This window comes from Ranitomeya imitator, chromosome 5, assembly GCF_032444005.1.
Source record: "Ranitomeya imitator isolate aRanImi1 chromosome 5, aRanImi1.pri, whole genome shotgun sequence".
Lineage (NCBI taxonomy): Eukaryota > Metazoa > Chordata > Amphibia > Anura > Dendrobatidae > Ranitomeya > Ranitomeya imitator.
The window spans coordinates 660,424,468-660,445,816 of NC_091286.1; the positions used below are offsets into that span (position 1 = coordinate 660,424,468).

Sequence of the window (21,349 nt, forward strand, 5' to 3'; positions counted from 1 at the left end):
TCCTATGTACAAGAATATAACTACTATAATACTGCCCCTATGGACAAGAATATAACTACTATAATTCTGCTCCCTATGTACAAGAATATAACCACTATAATACTGCTCCTATGTACAAGAATATAACTGCTATAATACTGCCCCTATGTACAAGAATATAACTACTATAATACTGCTCCTATATACAAGAATATAACTACTATAATACTGCTCCTATATACAAGAATATAACTACTATAATACTGCTCTTATGTACAAGAATATAACTACTATAATACTGACCCCTATGTACAAGAATATAACTACTATAATACTGCCCCTATGTACAAGAATATAACTACTATAATACTGCTCCTATATACAAGAATATAACTACTATAATACTGCTCTTATGTACAAGAATATAACTACTATAATACTGCCCCTATGTACAAGAATATAACCACTATAATACTGCTCCTATGTACAAGAATATAACTACTATAATACTGCTCCTATGTACAAGAATATAACTACTATAATACTGCTCCTATGTACAAGAATATAACTACTATAATACTGCTCCTATGTACAAGAATATAACTACTATAATACTGCCCCTATGTACAAGAATATAACTACTATAATACCGCTCCTATGTACAAGAATATAACTACTATAATACCGCTCCTATGTACAAGAATATAACTACTATAATACTGCCCCTATGGACAAGAATATAACTACTATAATTCTGCTCCTATGTACAAGAATATAACTACTATAATACTGCTCCTATGTACAAGAATATAACTACTATAATACTGCCCCTATGTACAAGAATATAACTACTATAATACCGCTCCTATGTACAAGAATATAACTACTATAATACCGCTCCTATGTACAAGAATATAACTACTATAATACTGCCCCTATGGACAAGAATATAACTACTATAATACCGCTCCTATGTACAAGAATATAACTACTATAATACTGCCCCTATGTACAAGAATATAACCACTATAATACTGACCCCTATGTACAAGAATATAACCACTATAATACTGCTCTTATGTACAAGAATATAACTACTATAATACTGACCCCTATGTACAAGAATATAACTACTATAATACTGACCCCTATGAACAAGAATATAACCACTATAATACTGCTCTTATGTACAAGAATATAACTACTATAATACTGCTCCTATGTACAAGAATATAACTACTATAATACTGCTCCTATGTACAAGAATATAACTACTATAATACTGCTCCTATGTACAAGAATATAACTACTATAATACCGCTCCTATGTACAAGAATATAACTACTATAATACTGCCCCTATGGACAAGAATATAACTACTATAATTCTGCTCCCTATGTACAAGAATATAACCACTATAATACTGCTCCTATGTACAAAAATATAACTACTATAATACTGACCCCTATGTACAAGAATATAACCACTATAATACTGCTCTTATGTACAAGAATATAACTACTATAATACTGACCCCTATGTACAAGAATATAACTACTATAATACTGCTCCTATGTACAAGAATATAACTACTATAATACTGCCCCTATGTACAAGAATATAATTACTATAATACTGCCCCTATGTCCAAGAATATAACTACTATAATACTGCTCCTATGTACAAGAATATAACTACTATAATACTGCTCCTATGTACAAGAATATAACTACTATAATACTGCTCCTATGTACAAGAATATAACTACTATAATACTGACCCCTATGTACAAGAATATAACCACTATACTACTGCTCCTATGTACAAGAATATAACTGCTATAATACTGCTCCCTATGTACAAGAATATAACCACTATAATACTGCTCCTATGTACAAGAATATAACTACTATAATACTGACCCCTATGTACAAGAATATAACCACTATAACACTGCTCTTATGTACAAGAATATAACTACTATAATACTGACCCCTATGTACAAGAATATAACTACTATAATACTGCTCCTATGTACAAGAATATAACTACTATAATACTGCTCCTATGTACAAGAATATAACTACTATAATACTGCTCCTATGTACAAGAATATAACTACTATAATACTGCCCCTATGTACAAGAATATAACTACTATAATACTGCTCCTATGTACAAGAATATAACTACTATAATACTGCTCCTATGTACAAGAATATAACTACTATAATACTGCTCCTATGTACAAGAATATAACTACTATAATACTGCTCCTATGTACAAGAATATAACTACTATAATACTGCTCCTATGTACAAGAATATAACTACTATAATACTGCTCCTATGTACAAGAATATAACTACTATAATACTGCTCCCTATATACAAGAATATAACTACTATAATACTGCTCCTATGTACAAGAATATAACTACTATAATACTGCTCCTATGTACAAGAATATAACTACTATAATACTGCTCCTATGTACAAGAATATAACTACTATAATACTGCCCCTATGTACAAGAATATAACTACTATAATGCTGCCCCTATGTACAAGATAATGACTACTAATATATCATTGCCCTATTGTCCGGGTACTGTGGCTAGTTTTTCTATATGTCAGTGTTTCCTTTGGGGCTCGCCCAGATGCATAACTTGCATTGTTGAAAAACATCTCAGTCCCAGCTTCCGATACCTATATGAACACCTCTTGTGTGAATTAACATTATGCTATAAATCTAAAATTGCTGATGGAAAAAACCCAAGAGGCATCTCTGTGTCCTGTTTCTTTAAGCTTTCTCCACCATATAAAATATCAGCACCGTTTTCAGTAGTGTTCTTCGCGGTGACATTGAACTCTTTTTATCCCTCCAGGTACCCCAAACTTGCTGCAAGACATCGCGAGTCAAACACAGCTGGTATCGACATCTTCTCAAAGTTCTCAGCATTTATCAAAAATACCAAGCAGCAAGATAATGCATGTGAGTATAACCAGGGGCGGACACAGACAGCTTGGGGCCCCTGTGCAGGAAATGTGTTTGGGCCCCCCCCTTCTTTAAAGGCAACAAAGCTAATAAATATATATATATACTGTAGAATATGCCCATGTATAATAAACACCTGTGTCTACTGCATATGTGACATAGTATACATTAATGTATAAGGGTATGGTTCCACGGTCAGGAATCGGCAGCGCTTTGGATGCAGCACATGTCCGCTCGGTCCAAAGCGCTGCCGGCTTTTGTACGAGTGATGCTTCCGCATGTGTTCATTGAACACATGCGGAATCACCGCATCCTATACATTGGACTGTGATATTTATCTTGTGGAGACTGAGCGTCTCCGCAAGATAAATAGACATGCTACTGTCTAGAAAGATGTGCCGCATGTCCGTCTCTGCAGGGAAGCTGCGGGTGCCGCTGCATACATAGTGGACATTGGATTCCTTGAAATCTCATGCACTATGCTGTAACATCAGGAGCTGCGGACTGGATGCTGCGGATGTACACAGCGTCCAATCCGCAGAGTTTACTGACAGTGGAAACATACCCTTATATGTGTGTTTAATGCAACAGATACAGTATATGTGAAAAAGTCTTCACTGGGGGATGGGCTCAGGGGTCAGTCCCAGCCTGGATCTGATACTGCAGTGATGACTGGAGTCCCGTCAGAGAATAGACCCAGTGATTTAGTGACTGTGTTCCTGAGCTCTGAACTCTCTGGTCCCTGCTGTGTGTGGATGAAAATCCTGCACTGACCAGAGAACACAAAGCTTCGGGGGTCACAGTCAGTAAATCACTGCTTCTAGTCTCTGACTGCTGCCCCTGTCTCCCCTCTTTACTCTGCAAACAATCCGTCACATTCAGACCGTTCTTTACCTCCTGTTCAGGGGGTGATTGAGGTCCTGCACAGCTGCAGCTTCCTTCCAGGCATGAGTGTGCAGAAGCCAGTGTGCGGCAGCTTCCTGTCTCGCACAGCCGCAGCGCGGAATGATGATGTCATTCAGCTGAGCCGCTGCTGTCTGTGTGAGAAAGGAAGCAGGAAGCATCCATTCCCTGCAGATCCGTTGCCATTTTCTCTTGCAGGCAGCGGAGCTGCAGGGATTGCTCCATGTCTGCCGCACATGAGAGCAATCTGGCCAGGGGGCCCCCGGAGCCTCGGGGCCGGATAGGCTGGCCAGATTGCCCTCTATATTAGCCGCCCTCAGGGGTGAACCTAGCCTCTCTGCTGCCTGAGGCGAACGGAAAAATGGCTCCTAACATAAATAAAAACATGAGAATTAGTTAGTATCACAAATAACATTTACATCCAGGTACCTTATAGATAACGTCGTCTCTGGAGCTGTTCTTCTTTTCTTCATCTTGTCCAGATCCCATGATGAGTTTTCTCATCCACAGCCGTCTCTGCAGACTTCCATCTTTTCCGCTCTTTTGCAGAAAGTCTCCACAAGATGCCCTTAAAGATACAAGTGTCATTATAATGCTCCGGAATAAAAAATTGCCCCTCACTATATTGTCTGCACAAAATATGACCCCCACACTGTCCCTCTTATGGTACATGCTCTTCACACTGACCTCTCCTTTCTATACCGGCCCCCTCTTCACACTGTCCACTCACACTGTGTCCCCCCTATAGGGCCCAATATTTATACTCCATATTTATACTCCATCCTCCCACCCTGTGTGCATGGCTCCCCCATCCTTCTCCCCTGCGTTCACGGCTCCCGTAATTCCTTCTCCCCTGCGTTCACGGCTCCCCCATCCTTCTCCCCTGCGTTCACGGCTCCCCCATCCTTCTCCCCTGCGTTCACGGCTCCCGTAATTCCTTCTCCCCTGCGTTCACGGCTCCGCCATCCTTCTCCCCTGCGTTCACGGCTCCCCCATCCTTCTCCCCTGCGTTCACGGCTCCCCCATCCTTCTCCCCTGCGTTCACGGCTCCCCCATCCTTCTCCCCTGCGTGCTGGGCTCCCCCATCCTTCTCCCCTGTGTTCACAGCTCCCCCATCCTTCTCCCCTGCGTTCACGGCTCCCCCATTCTTCTCCCCTGCGTTCACGGCTCCCCCATCCTTCTCCCCTGCGTGCATGCCTCCCCTATCCTCCCACCCTGCGTGCATGGCTCCCCCATTCTTCTCCCCTGTGTGCATGGCTCCACATCCTTTTTCCCTGCGTGCATGGCTCCACATCCTTTTTCCCTGCGTGCATGGCTCCACATCCTTTTTCCCTGCGTGCATGGCTCCACATCCTTTTTCCCTGCGTGCATGGCTCCACATCCTTTTTCCCTGCGTGCATGGCTCCACATCCTTTTTCCCTGCGTGCATGGCTCCCCATCCTTTTTCCCTGCGTTCATGGCTCCCCATCCTTTTTCCCTGCGTGCATGGCTCCCCATCCTTTTTCCCTGCGTGCATGGCTCCACATCCTTTTTCCCTGCGTGCATGGCTCCCCATCCTTTTTCCCTGCGTGCATGGCTCCACATCCTTTTTCCCTGCGTGCATGGCTCCACATCCTTTTTCCCTGCGTGCATGGCTCCACATCATTTTTCCCTGCGTGCATGGCTCCACATCCTTTTTCCCTGCGTGCATGGCTCCACATCCTTTTTCCCTGCGTGCATGGCTCCCCATCCTTTTTCCCTGCGTGCATGGCTCCACATCCTTTTTCCCAGCGTGCATGGCTCCACATCCTTTTTCCCTGCGTGCATGGCTCCAAATCCTTTTTCCCTGTCATACTTACCTCTCACCGCGCAGCACAGAACAGAACTTCCTTCCTGGCATCTCTTCTGCAGCGTCTTCCTTCCTGTCTTCAGCGGTCACATGATAGCGCTAATTAAGGTCATGAATATGCGCATATTCATGACCTTAAATTAGCGGTACCATGTGACCGCTGAAGACAGGACGCGCTGCCGGCGCTGCGACGCAGTTGCAGCCACCGCTGGAGGAAGGTGAGTATTACGTCTTCAGGGAGGGGGGCGGGAAGGAGGGAGGGAGGAGTGGGGGCGGGAAGGAGGGAGGGAGGAGGGGGGGGGCGGGCACTTGACCCCGGAGTTTTAGAAAAAAAAAAAAAAAAAACTAGCAGCGCAAATTCACTTACTATAGAGTCTGCCGCCCTCTCTTCTGCCGCCTGATAGTCAAATCGCCTAATGGTAGCAGCGTCCCTGGCCGCCCTGCAGGGGCCCCCCAGAGCCTCCGGGCCCCGGTGCAGCTGCATCGGTTGAACCGGCGGTATGTCCGCCCATGAGTATAACATCTATTTCTGTGTACTATAGGGTGTTATAAATTTTGTAACGCTCGGATTTTAAAGCGTGGCTGTTTTATGTTCATAAAATGTAAAATCTTTGCACGTTTTCCATTGTGGGACATGAATTTTATTATGTTCTCCATTGTCATTGATGATCGTGATGACATATTGCTATAATGTGCCTTTAGCCACTGTTCAATGGGGGTCAAACTGCAGCAACCGTCACTATGAAGTATTGGCTAGATGAGTCTATGGAGCGACAGTCATCTCAGTTTATTCATCCATGAGATAGGGAGGTCGCAGAGGCTGGAGTAAAAGTCACAGTCCGAGTACAGATTGCAATTTAGGAACAAGCCTTGGATCTCCAGACCTGAACTCAACAATCTCTTAGGTATAGATGAGGTGTCTAGGTTAGTGGACCCATGGCCACTCCACACATTATAGTCCAAAATCGGACCACGAGCGTCGGATGTGTGAGACGGACTTCATTTGGAGACTGCATATTATTTTGGCATTGCATGGTGGTATTTTATGAACTAAGTACAGCTGCATTATTTTGACTCTATATGGCGGTATTATTTTAACTTACATTACAAGAAAGAATTTCTAAAATACTGTAGTTTTAGTTACTTTGGTTTTATGGTTTCATTAAAAAATATACCTAGGGATGGATATCTGTGTCATCAGTGTTTTGGATCTGAGTTTCATCAGTGTTTGGTCCGTGTGTCAGTGTTTCATCAGTGATTTTCATGTATGGATAAAGAAATACATTAAAAAGCTTTTCCTATTAAGGTAATCACAGACAGAACATGGACAGCACACACATAGCAAAAGGACAGCACGCAGATAGCGTGCGGACAGCAAAAGGATAGCACACAGATAGCACACGGACAGCAAAAGGATAGCACACAGATAGCACACGGACAGCAAAAGGACAGCACACAGATAGCAAAAGGACAACACATAGATATCACACTGACAGCAAAAGAACAGCACACAAATATCACACTGACAGCCAAAGAACAGCACACAGATAGTACACAGACAGCACACAGATAGTATACAGTCAGCAAAAGGACAGCACACAGATAGCAAAAGGACAGCAGACAGATAGCAAAAGGACAGCACACAGATATCACACTGACAGCAAAAGAACGGCACATAGATAGTATACAGACAGCACACAGATAGCACACAGAGAGCACACATAGAGCAAAAGAACAGTACACAGATAGTACACGGACAGCAAAAGAACAGCACATTGACAGCAAAAGGACAGCACACAGACAGAACATGGACAGCACACTGACTGCACACAGATGCCATCTGTGTGCTGTCATTGATTTTCACAGACCCATGGACTGTTATTGAAACTTTTCATACATGATACCGGTAAAAACCAGACATGTCATTTTGATTTTTACAGCCCCAAAGATTATACCAGGTACTCATTCTATGGTCGGGGTCACACTTGCGAGTGCAATGCGAGAAACTCGCCCGAGTCTCTCGCCTTAATACCCGGCACTGCCACCGGCACTCGGGACCAGAGCATCCAGCTGCATGTACTTCTATGCCGCTGAACGCTCCGGTCCCGAGCGCCGCCAGCTGTGCCGGATATTGAGGTCAGAGACTCGCGCAAGTTTCTCGCATTGCACTCGCAAGTGTGACCCCGGCCTACATGTGAAAATGAATTCTGGCGCCTTGCCTCGGCTCTTCCCGGTTGCCCTTGTGCTGTGGCAATCAGGGTAATGATTTTGTCGTTGATGTCAGCTGTGTATCGTCCGCTGTTACTAAGCCCAGGGGTTAGTAATGGAGAGATGTCTATCAGACAACTCCATTACTAACTCTGATGCTAAAAACAAATTGCATGCGGATGTCATACGGATGCTAGTTGAGAAAAATTGCATTGTTCTCGCATGGCTCTCATCTTACTTTTCTGGATCAACATCCGAGTACCGTAATTATTTTTTTATGCAGATGTGAGCGAGCCCTAAGGAACACTCCTATATTGATGTTTAATACTGTTTTTTGCGCAGTATTAAAGGGGTTGTCTACTTTTGGGGCCTTATTTTCCTACTCAAATGCAGTTACGGTAATTGGGGCTAAAAAAAACACATTTTTTCAAATGGGTTTCATTAATTAATGCACCATTTCCTTCTGTAACCGCTGTGTTGCACCAGATATTGCTGGCTGCAGAAGGAGTTAACTGAGAATCTGCCAGTCAGTCCGCTATGTTGTACTGACAGGGAGTTGTTTATAACTATCTTTTATAAGCTCCTCTCAGCTGATTTATGACCACTGATCAGATCACATCAAAGTTGAATGTGTAGGGGAATAAAGACCCTGGAAAAGCCAAAAGGTTCAACATTTTTAATTAAATCCAAATGTAAAAATGATTTTTAGCCCCAAAGAAAAAAATGTATCCCATTATTGTTTTTTATCACCAGAACCAAGTTTACAGTATTTGAGGAGGATGTGGAGATTTTCTGCTCCAAAAAAAAAACAAGCATGAATACATACCAACTTTAAATTAGATTTTGCAGCAGAAACTCGCCAAATCCTCCTAAGGCCGGTTTCACACGTCAGTGGCTCCGGTACGTGTGTGGTGACAGTTTCCTCACGTACAGGAGACACTGACTCACGTAGACACATTAAAATCAATGTGTCTCTGCACATGTCAGCGTGTTTTCACGGACCGTGTGTCCGTTTGAAAAACACGGAGACATGTCAGTGTTCGTGGGAGCGCATGGATCACACGGACCCATTAAAGTCAATGGGTCCGTGTAAAACACGTACCGCACACGGATGCTGTCCATGTGCAGTCCGTGTGCCGTGGAGGAGACAGCGCTACAGTAAGCGCTGTCCCCCCAGCTTGTGGTGCTGAAGCTCCATTCATTTCTTCTCTCCAGCAGCGTTCGCTGGAGTGAAGGAATGAAAAATCATTTTTTTTTTGTTAAAATAAAGTTCCCGGTAATCTCCCCTCTCCCTCCCCCTGTGCGCCCGGCCGCTGGCATTAAAATACTTACGCAGCTCCCTCGGCGCTTCCTCTCAGCGTCAATGCTTGTCCTGTATGAGCGGTCACGTGGTGTCGACTATTACAGTGATGAATATGCGGCTCCACCTCCCAAAGGGGTGGAGCCGCATATTCATCACTGTAATAAGTGGCACCACGTGACCGCTCATACAGGAAGAGCTGTGACGCTGAGAGGAAGCGCCGAGGGAGCTGGGTAAGTATTTTAATGCCAGCGGGCGGGCGCACAGGGGGAGAGAGGGGGGAGATTACTGGGAACTTTATTTTAACAATAACAACGAAAAAAAAAAAATTTTTCATTCCTTCGCTCCAGCGAACGCTGCTGGAGAGAAGAAATGAATGGGGCTTCAGCACCACAAGCTGGGGGGGACAGCGCTTACTGTAGCGCTGTCTCTCCTGCACGGTGCGTGTGGTACCCAGTCGGCACACGGCTGCCGCACGTGTGCCACACTGATGTGCCACGTAAGCACATGGACACGGATAACTCCGGTACCGATTTTTCCGGTACCGGAATTATCAGGACATGTGGGACAGGCCTAATAGTCTAAAATCTCTAAGTTTGAGGATTTTTAAATGTTAACATAGCGATGAAGCACAATATGGATAACTATGTGTAAAAGATCAGAGCCAGTTTGAGCACGTGTATGCTGAACCAGAACCACCATCAGTACATGAATGCATTACCACAACCACCATCAGTACATGAATACAGAGCCAGAACCAAATTCGGCACACGAATGCAGCTCCAGAACCACCATCAGTAAATGTATACAGCAGCAAGCTTAGCACAGCGATCAATTGGAATGTCAATGTTATTTGTTTACTTACGGTATTATGTGGGGGAAAACGGAAATATTATCTTGTAAGTATATGGCAGTATTTTGTGACAAGGAAAGCTGTCTACAGATACCTGCCAAGTAAAGTTATGTTGGCTGCGGATGTATGGACTGACAGCAGCAACCAGACCAGAGCAGGCTCCAATTGCTGCTGTTTAACCATTTCAATCTCTGAGAACAGAATATCAAATGTGCGTGGCACGCACAATCTTTCTGACCCTTGCCGCTTCTCTACGCCCAGTGATGAATTTGTCAAGTGACGGAGGGGCTACTAAAACATCTTGGTGCTCCCATAAAGCCCAGCTTGTCCGATATACTATATACTGCAATATAGTATATAGTACAGGTGGTCAAATTATAGGTTCAAGTACCTTATGGGGGGCTAACAGAAAAAAATAAACCCCTCCTTTCCCTCTTAAACACTTAAAAAAAAGAAGACATTTAGAAAATATTTGGTATTGACAATATTGTAATAGCTTCTTATTGCATTTTATTTTTTTCTATCAAAACATTGTATGTACCCCAAATATTAGCATCAAAAGTGAGACAGCGTGCAGAAATAAGTCCTCACTCAGGTCCAAGGTCCGTCAATGGAAAAGTTTTAAAAAAGCTACAGGTCTCAGAAAATGGCGACACAAACCAAATTTTATTTACAAAGTTCTCAATAAAATATATAAAAAAAATGATGTTTGGTATCGCCGGAATTGGACTGACCTGGAGAATCGCACTGCACAATAAACGACATAAAAACAAAAACAACGGCGGGATTGTGGTTATTTTTTATACTATTTTATTGCACTTGGATTTTTTTTCCTGTTTTTTTTCAGTACATTTATGGTAAAATCAATGATGATATTCCAAAGTACAACTTGTCTCGCAAGAAAAAGTCACGGGGACAGAAAAAAAAAAAGACAGAAATAACAACCCGGAGGCTATTGTTTTTCTTTTTCTGTCATATTTTCATGTCAAAAGCAAAAGTGAATCCGGCCGAGGGCGTGCTGGAGGCAGTCAGTTATATTTGGAGGTGCACATGGCTTTTTCATTTATAAGGGACGCTTAATTTTTTTGTGGAAGGAACTTATCACACTGGAAAATAAACCATCAGGGGAATGTGATTTTTCCACTGTCATGTCCCACCCTTTCCTCAGGAACAGTGTCTTTCTTTCCAGGCGCATTGGCAGCCGACACGACGGCCTCGTTTACTTAGGACGAGTCTTTTAGGAAATACTGGGAGACTGTTGAAAGGAAGGTCAGAGTTTATAACGCACGTGAATATAATATAATAAATAGAATTCAATATATGAGCGCGGCTGTTGCCCATAGCAACAGGATTCTAGATTTCAGTTTTCCAATGGAAAAGGAAAGCAGCGATCTGATTGGTTGCTACAGACAACTGTTTCACTTTCTCTTCCCTTCACCCAATGGGAGATATCTCAATTCTCATAGAAACCAATCAATGCGTGAGTTTCGTTTTTCCACTGTAGGGCTGTGGACTGAAAGCTGATCTGTGATAGGTTGCTATCCGATGTTTTGTCAGATCACACTCGGACCGAAAATTCAGCTTTCTGCACAAGCTCCAAGTTCTTGTATTTCATGACCCATATACGGACCGTCTGGAGTCCCAACCCGAACTTATAGCCTCGCAGGTGTCTACAGAACTTGAAAAAAATTAACATATTTGGTATCATTGCATACGTAACTGTCCAAACCGATAAAGTATCACAATATTTATTCCATACAGTGAGCAACGAAGCAAACAAAAAATATGTTGGAGTTTCTGTATTTTGGTCACTTTGCCTTTCAAAGGCCAACCAACAGAATAAGTAAAAACAATAAAAAAAAATAAATATATATAAAATCACATAAGTGTGTATATATACATCTATCTATCTATCTATCTATCTATCTATCTATCTATCTATCTATCTATCTATCTATTGTATCTATCTATCTATCTATCATCTATTATCTATCTATCTATCTATCATCTATCTATCATCTATTATCTATCTATCATCTATCTATCTATCTATCTATCTATCTATCTATCATCTATCTATCATCTATTATCTATCTATCTATCTATCTAATTGCCTAAGGGATACTTCCGTCTGTTTCTAACTTCCGTCTGTCTGTAACGGAAATCCTGGGTCGCTGATTGGTCGCGGCCAGCCGGCCATGACCAATCAGCGATATTGGGGCGGGATTAAACACCGCTTCACTTTTTAGGCCGGCGTCACACTGGCGTTTAAAATGGCCGAGTGCAATGCGATAAAAAATGATGTTACGTTTGAAGGCAATAAAGGAGATCTCTTTACCAGGTATCACAAACATGCACACAATTCATACTCCAGTCCACCAGGGGGAGCTCTCCTCCTATTTATTAGGGCACTCTTCACAATTAGATAAGACTGGTGGTCTGGATAGGAAGTGAAGCAGAAGCTGGCTGGGCTTCACCCAGTTAGCTGCTATCTGAGCTCCGCTCAGGTAGTTGGTCCCTGACAGGGGTGGGACCCTGTCAGAGGTCCTAGACAGAAGGCCACGGAGCTGCGCCTGCCCCACGTGTGGCAGCATCCTAAGAAAGAGACATGAACGGAGAACTGTATTGTAGAGGGTGAGAAACGAAGTCTTAGCAAAAGGAGAGGAAACCAGAAGGAGTTCTGCCCTACACAGGTTGCCTCCTTCTGAGGCGCAGGATCCGGTAGCCGGAACACCGAGGGAGCAACAGTCCTTTATGCCTTGCTCCAGAGACCGGTAGGAGAGCTAATTCCACGTTACCTGCCCGCCCTATACCCAGGAGGCACGGTGGCAACTTGTGGGGGCTGGGGCGTGCTAGAGTTCCTGTAAAAAATCTCAGGCCACCAGTCATACGGGTTTGTCCTATCCATCCCGAGGACAGAGAGAGACACAACATCTGGAACATCTACAATAGTTGTGAGGACCTTATGAGAAGCTCAGCAGTAAGGTACTACAACACCCAGGCGCTAGAGGAAGGCTACTGATTTCCACCTTGTCCTATCCTATATGGGGGACAGAGAGAACGAAACATCGCATTTGTGAGACACTTATGTGAAGCAATCGGAAGTAAGGAACTACACCACCGCATCACAAAGGAAGGTTACTGATTTCCACTTGGATAAGGGGACTCTGGACTTGCCTCCAAACTGGCTGGACTCTGCCTGCCCTGTGATCTGTGCTCTGGACTGTGGATGCTGAAGCCTTCAGTAAAAGGTAAAGAGACTGCAACCTTGTGTCCTCGTTCTTCACTGCGCCATTCACCATTCACCATCTACACACTGGGAAGCCCTGGGGACATACTTCACCTGTGGGAAGGTATACCATCTAGCTGCCAAAACATCACCCCAGCGGACCCCTAAGCAGTGTCAGTCATCCTGACCGAATACCACAGGTTATAAAGGCACAGATGATTGGCCTCGGGGAGACCAAAACATCCAACACCGCGGAGACACCATCACGTGTTTCTCAACGCAGTGATTCCAGAACACTGCCCCCATCCCGAAACAGCTGTCTGTGGATGGATACCATGCTTGGCATAGGTGGCTTTCCTTCATTGGATGCTGCCCTTCCCGTGGTTGTTCCTTCCCGGGGAAAGGCCTGGCTATTCACTGCTTGCGTCGAGAAACACGTGATGGTGTCTCCGCAGCTTCTTTTCTTGCAAATACCACAGGTGGCGTCACAAACCTTTCCCCATTTTCAACGGACGTCCTGAGGGCCACGGACCGGGTCAGCCACCATGAAATCCCCCTTGAGAACCGAAGGACCTGATACGGTACCGAGTACCCCTAGCCCTTGGGGGCGCTCCATGTGCAATATACTACGTGGCTGTGTTATATACTGTGTGGGCTGTGCAATATACTACGTGGCTGTGCAATATACTACGTGGCTATGCTATATACTACGTGGGCTGTGTTATATACTATGTGGCTGTGCTATATACTACGTGGGCTGTGTTATATACTACGTGGATGTGCTATATACTACATGGGCTGTGTTATATACTACATGGCTGTGCATTCTAGAATACCCGATGCGTTAGAATCTGGCCACCATCTAGTCTATATAGATATACATAGATATATACTGTATATGTATAACCATGCATATACACACATACGTATGTAGCAATTACTGGTACAGTATATATCACCCCCTATTCCCAAAACTTAAATAAAGTCTAACCCCCCCCCCCCCCCCAATATTATTACCATATTTGATATCTCCACATGTCCAAGCTGATAAAATATCACAATATTTATCCCATCCGGTGAACAAAAAAAAAGAAACACCCCACAAATGTCACAATTTCTGTATTTTGGTTGCTTTGCTTACCCCTCTTCCTCCAAAAAAAGCAATGAAAATGGATCAGAAGGTCCTATGGAAAGAACCCTTTTCTGATCCTTTATTTCTTTTTTTATAGGGAAGGCAAACTGACCAAAATACAGTGATTGTGCCTTTGTGTTTCCAGCTCTAAGACAAAAAAAATAACTCGTAACTCAATGGCAGGAATATAAATGTTTGCAGCTGCCTCCCCCTGGTGGCAGCTACTGGCAGTGTTTTCTTGGTCTCTGGACAATCTGGGAGAGTGAAGAAGTATGGAGGTTGCTTATCTTTTCCTAGCAAATAGTGATGAGGGAACGCGCTTGGATAAGGCGTTATCCGAGCATGCTTATGTGCTGAGTGTCTTTTGCGCGGCTGCGTGTCTCGCAGCTGTTCGACAGCAGCAACACATGCAGGGATTACCTGTTTGTTAGCCGCGAGACATGCAGCCGTGGGGACTCAAAACATATTTTTCAAGCACGCAGAAGACACTCTGTTAGCACCTGAGCATGCTCGGCTAACACCTTATCCCAAAACGTTTGCTCACCCTTAATAATATCTAAGTGACCGAAACATATATGTCTATGATGGTAGCTGTACTTCACTGCTTCATTGTCACACACTATCTGTACAGTTTTCTCAGTGTTTTAGGCCTTTCTCTCCCTATCCTCCTCGTGCTATCCAGATTCACCACAAAGTGGCTGCTGCATTCCCTGCCTCTGCTTTTATACAGGCTATGATAATTTGTCCTGATTGGCTGTGTTAAACCATGTGATAACTACAAGTCACTGTGGAAAAGCCAGCCTGGCCGTGCCCAGGTTCATGTGTTCCTTCTCTGGCTAATGTAACTTTCTGCTAGGTGTAAAACATTTTGGGCCATCTGGGCAAATCGAATTTTTTCAAACTCAGTCCTAAACATTTCTCACAAATTGGATTCACATCAAGTTGACGCTTCTGACTACCAATCATCATTTTGACCAAACGATCTGATCCATTAAATACAATCAGTACTTGGGCTCAGTGATTGCTCTTTTCTATGTAATCTTTGCAATAGCTGGAATTCAGTAGCAATGTCTCGCCCCCAAATAAAGGATGAGACCAGTGGTCCAAGGACAAAAATCGGACAAGTGGAATGGCCCCATAGAATAGGGTAGGAGGTAGGTAGGAGCGCCATCCGTGAATATTACGCGTAGCACTTGTACGCAACGATCGGACGTATGCATAAATTAAGACAGTGAAAAATGACTTGTATCCTGCATTTTTCATCCGATTTCCTTTCTGCAAACTCAATCTATAAATTTCAGTCATCTTTGAGCTATTGGATAGATAATTCCTGTTTTGGTGTCTTCTATACACTACACAAACAGACATCAGGGATTCCTTCTCTCCTATTTCTATGTAGCACATGCTCAGAATTAGCAGCAGCAGCATGGAGGTCATTATAAAATGATACTAGGTAGTGTAGCTGTGAATCCAGCTCTGGGGTAAGATATCAAACTTTCTTGAAAGCTGCAGTATAGGTCACATTATAGAGCAGTACTGAGCAGAGTAGATGTGAATACAGCACTGGAGTGCCATAAACACTTACTAGAAAGTAGCACCAGCATCTGTCTTTTTGCAGTTTTCTTTCCCTGCTCCTCCTCTCCATAAACTTCAGCGTGCAGATATAATCTGATTCCTAAGTGAGCTTGCAATGAATCTTGTTTTGGCCAAAATGGATTTTAGCTATTTTTTTTAGAGTGAATAATGAGGTAAGGAGACGGAGAGGAGTTGAAGAAATGGCTCATAAGTGAAGAAAGAAGCAGATTTCTTTGATGTGATATATTACAAAGTTTCTTATATTCTCTTGTACTATTGATGTATGCAAAGTTTATGTATACCTGTCTTGCATTTCTCTGTGATATCAATATAGGAGCAGATGGCATTATTATTGTTAAAAATTGTCCATCACAAAAAGATAAAACATTGTTGTAGTGCCATTGTGCGTGTAGATTAGCTACTATGATGTGTCTATTAGACAGCACACAAAGAGATGGATTCCTGCCCCCATCTCTTTGCTGCCCATGTTCTAAAGCAGCACCACCGAGGACAATATATGGCAGTACTGAGCTGTGTGACTGTGAATCAAGCACTGGGGTAGAATAAACAATTACTAGAAAAGTGCAGCATGGAGGGCATTACACAGCAGTACTGAACAGTGTAGTTGTGAAGCCAGCACTTAGGTGAGATAAACCAATTACTAGAAAACTTGTACATGGAAGTTATTACACAGTAGTACTGAACTGTGTAGCTGTGAATCCAACACTGGGGAGGTTATAAGACAAATAGTTAAAAACTGCCTCATAGAGGGCATTACACAGCAGTATTGAAATGTGTAGCTTTAAATCAAGTACAGTATTGAAATAAAACAATTACTAAAAAGCTGCAGAATGGAGGCCTTTACACAGCAGTACCGGCTGTTACCTGTGAATCCAGCAGTGGAATAAGAGAAACTCTAGAAAGCTGCAGCTGTCAAAACTGTACTGTGTGAATAAAGCGGTAGTCGCCCCCCTACCACTGATGAAGACCCCAGACTTCATATTGGGGTCTGCAACGTCACGTTATGACTCTACCCCTCATGTCTGTTTGTAGAATGTGGCGCCACCATTAGCTCTGGGGGCCACTACGTCCTATTCCAGAGATAATAAGAAATAATAAGAAATAGCTATTGATAATTTTCTGTGTAAAAACAGAATGCTCACATATCACCTAATAAAAAAGGATAGAGAGTGTCAGGTATTTATAAAGCAATTTATTTTGTCTATAAAGATGAATTAAAAGGAATTACAGAAAGTGTAAATCATAGAGTGTAGCTGCATACTCGACTGTGAACACTAGAGGGTAGCAGAGTTCCACCAGTGACAGCAACTTGTACCCAGAGATGTTCGGTAAAACATGTGGACTTGTCTGTACAGTGACCCGTCAGCTCCGTACCTCACCTGTCTGTACAGTGACCCATCAGCTCCATACCTCACCTGTCTGTACAGTGACCCGTCAGCTCCGTACCTCACCTGTCTGTACACTGACCCGTCAGCTCCATACCTCACCTGCCTGTACATTGACCCGTCAGCTCCGTACCTCACCTGTGTGTACAGTGACCCGTCAGCTCCATACCTCACCTGTCTGTACAGTGACCCGTCAGCTCCGTACCTCACCTGTCTGTACAGTGACCCGTCAGCTCCGTACCTCACCTGTGTGTACAGTGACCCATCAGCTCCATACCTCACCTGTCTGTACAGTGACCCGTCAGCTCCGTACCTCACCTGTCTGTACAGTGACCCGTCAGCTCCGTACCTCACCTGTGTGTACAGTGACCCATCAGCTCCATACCTCACCTGTGTGTACAGTGACCCGTCAGCTCCATACCTCATCTGTCTGTACAGTGACCCATCAGCTCCGTACCTCACCTGTGTGTACAGTGACCCGTCAGCTCCGTACCTCACCTGTCTGTACAGTGACCCATCAGCTCCGTACCTCACCTGTCTGTACAGTGACCCATCAGCTCCGTACCTCACCTGTGTGTACAGTGACCCGTCAGCTCCATACCTCACCTGTCTGTACAGTGACCCGTCAGCTCCATACCTTACCTGTCTGTACAGTGACCCGTCAGCTCCGTACCTCACCTGTCTGTACAGTGACCCGTCAGCTCCGTACCTCACCTGTCTGTACAGTGACCCATCAGCTCTGTACCTCACCTGTCTGTACAGTGACCCATCAGCTCCGTACCTCACCTGTCTGTACAGTGACCCATCAGCTCCGTACCTCACCTGTGTGTACAGTGACCCGTCAGCTCCGTACCTCACCTGTCTGTACAGTGACCCATCAGCTCTGTACCTCACCTGTCTGTACAGTGACCCATCAGCTCCGTACCTCACCTGTGTGTACAGTGACCCGTCAGCTCCATACCTCACCTGTCTGTACAGTGACCCGTCAGCTCCGTACCTCACCTGTCTGTTCAGTGACCCGTCAGCTCCGTACCTCACCTGTGTGTACAGTGACTGTTGTGAATTCTGTGGCAGAGCTCCCTCCTGTGGTCACAAGTGGTACTTCGGCTGATTCTCTCTGGGAGCTTCCGTTTGTGGAGGAAAGTGGTACTGCAGCTTCTGAGTCTCCTCCCTCAGGTGATCTGGTGAGCTCGTTAGCTTCTTCTCTACTTAACTCCACCTGATGCTTTGATCTATGCTTCCTGTCAATGTTTCAGTGTGGGACTTGTTTATTCCCTAGATCATTCCTGTGGCCTGCTGCTCTGCAAAGCTAAGTTTTGCTTATGTTATTTTGTTGCTATTTTTCTGTCCAGCTTGCTTTATTGGTTTTTCTCGCCTGCTGGAAGCTCTGAGATGCAGAGGGACCACCTCCGTACCGTTAGTCGGTGCGGAGGGTCTTTTTGTCCCCTCTGTGTGGTTTTTTATAGGTTTTTGTGCTGACCGCAAAGTTATCTTCCCTATCCTCGTTCTATTCAGCTAGTCGGGCCTCACTTTGCTAAATCTGTTTCATCTCTATGTTTGTACTTTCATCTCTACTCACAGTCATTATATGTGGGGGGCTGCCTTTTCCTTTGGGGAATTTCTCTGAGGCAAGGTAGGCTTATTTTTCTATCTTCAGGATTAGCTAGTTTCTCAGGCTGTGACGAGGCGCCTAGGTTCTGGTCAGGAGCGCTCCACGGCTACCTTTAGTGTGGTTTGATAGGCTTAGGGATTGCGGTCTGCAGAGTTCCCACGTCTCAGAGCTCGTTCTATTATTTTGTGTTATTGTCAGTTCACTGTATGTGCTCTGACCTCCATGTCCATTGTGATTCTGAATTGCCTTTCATAACAGTACAGGAAGCCAAAAGTGCTAATGATTCTCAATAGAGGGAAAAAAAAAGTTCTGAGACCATTTTTTTTTCTTTGCACTGTGTTTTGTCTTTTTTTTCCCCTAGACATTTGGGTGGTTCAGGACACAGGTGTAGCAATGGACATTAAAGGTCTGTCTTCATGTGTGGATCAGCTCACGGCAAGAGTTCAAAATATTCAAGATTTTGTGGTCCAGAATTCTTTGCTTGAACCGAGAATTCCTATTCCAGATTTGTTTTTTGGAGATAGAACTAAATTTCTGAGTTTCAAAAATAATTGTAAACTATTTCTGGCTTTGAAACCTCGCTCTTCTGGTGACCCAATTCAACAGGTTAGGATCGTCATTTCTTTTTTGCGCGGCGACCCTCAGGACTGGGCGTTTTCTCTTGCGTCAGGAGATCCTGCATTGAGTAATATCGATGCGTTTTTCCTGGCGCTTGGGTTGCTGTACGATGAGCCTAATTCAGTGGATCAGGCAGAAAAAAATTTGCTGGCTCTTTGTCAGGCTCAGGATGAGATAGAGGTATATTGTCAGAAATTTAGAAAGTGGTCAGTGCTCACTCAATGGAATGAATCTGCGCTGGCAGCAATATTCAGAAAGGGTCTCTCTGAAGCCCTTAAGGATGTCATAGTGGGATTTCCTATGCCTGCTGGTTTGAATGAGTCTATGTCTTTGGCTATTCAGATCGGTCGACGCTTGCGTGAGCGTAAATCTGTGCACCATTTGGCGGTATTACCTAAGCTTAAACCTGAGCCTATGCAGTGTGATAGGACCTTGACCAGAGTTGAACGGCAAGAACATAGACGTCTGAATGGTCTGTGTTTCTACTGTGGTGATTCCACTCATGCTATCTCTGATTGTCCTAAGCGCACTAAGCGGTTCGCTAGGTCTGCCACCATTGGTACTGTACAGTCAAAATTTCTTCTGTCCGTTACCTTGATCTGCTCTTTGTCATCATATTCTGTCATGGCATTTGTGGATTCAGGCGCTGCCCTGAATTTGATGGACTTGGAATATGCTAAGCGTTGTGGGTTTTTCTTGGAGCCCTTGCAGTGTCCTATTCCATTGAGAGGAATTGATGCTACGCCTTTGGCCAAGAATAAGCCTCAATACTGGACCCAGCTGACCATGTGCATGGCTCCTGCACATCAGGAGGTTATTCGCTTTCTGGTGTTGCATAATCTGCATGATGTGGTCGTGTTGGGGTTGCCATGGCTACAAGCCCATAATCCAGTATTAGATTGGAAATCCATGTCGGTGTCCAGCTGGGGTTGTCAGGGGGTACATGGTGATGTTCCATTTCTGTCAATTTCGTCATCCACTCCTTCTGAGGTCCCAGAGTTCTTGTCTGATTACCGGGATGTAGTCCAATACCCTACCTCCGCATAGGGATTGTGATTGTGCTCTCAATTTGATTCCTGGTAGTAAATTCCCAAAAGGTCGATTGTTTAATTTGTCCGTGCCTGAGCACACCGCTATGCGCAGTTATGTGAAGGAATCCCTGGAGAAGGGGCATATTCGCCCGTCATCGTCGCCATTAGGAGCAGGGTTCTTTTTTGTAGCCAAGAAGGATGGTTCGCTGAGACCTTGTATAGATTACCGCCTTCTTAATAAGATCACGGTTAAATTTCAGTACCCCTTGCCATTGTTATCTGATTTGTTTGCTCGGATTAAGGGGGCCAGTTGGTTCACCAAGATAGATCTTCGTGGTGCGTATAATCTGGTGCGAATTAAGCAAGGTGATGAATGGAAAACTGCATTTAATACGCCCGAGGGTCATTTTGAGTATCTCGTGATGCCGTTCGGACTTGCCAATGCTCCATCAGTGTTTCAGTCCTTTATGCATGACATCTTCCGAGAGTACCTGGATAAATTCCTGATTGTGTACTTGGATGACAGTTTGATCTTCTCGGATGATTGGGAGTCTCATGTGAAGCAGGTCAGAACGGTTTTTCAGGTCCTGCGTGCTAATTCTTTGTTTGTGAAGGGATCAAAGTGTCTCTTTGGTGTGCAGAAGGTTTCATTTTTGGGGTTCATCTTTTCCCCTTCTACTA

General features: G+C 44.1%; 1 protein-coding gene across 2 annotated transcripts in view; it reads left to right on the plus strand.

Moving 5' to 3' along the window:
- The window catches only part of CLIC5 (chloride intracellular channel 5), a 160,112-nt gene that overhangs the window by 106,536 nt on the left and 32,227 nt on the right, over positions 1-21,349 (plus strand). For both annotated transcript variants that reach the window (XM_069728216.1, XM_069728217.1), the window contains exon 4: positions 2,864-2,970. In XM_069728216.1, coding sequence (XP_069584317.1) covers positions 2,864-2,970 — 107 coding nt within the window. The remainder of the gene's footprint in view (positions 1-2,863; positions 2,971-21,349) is intronic.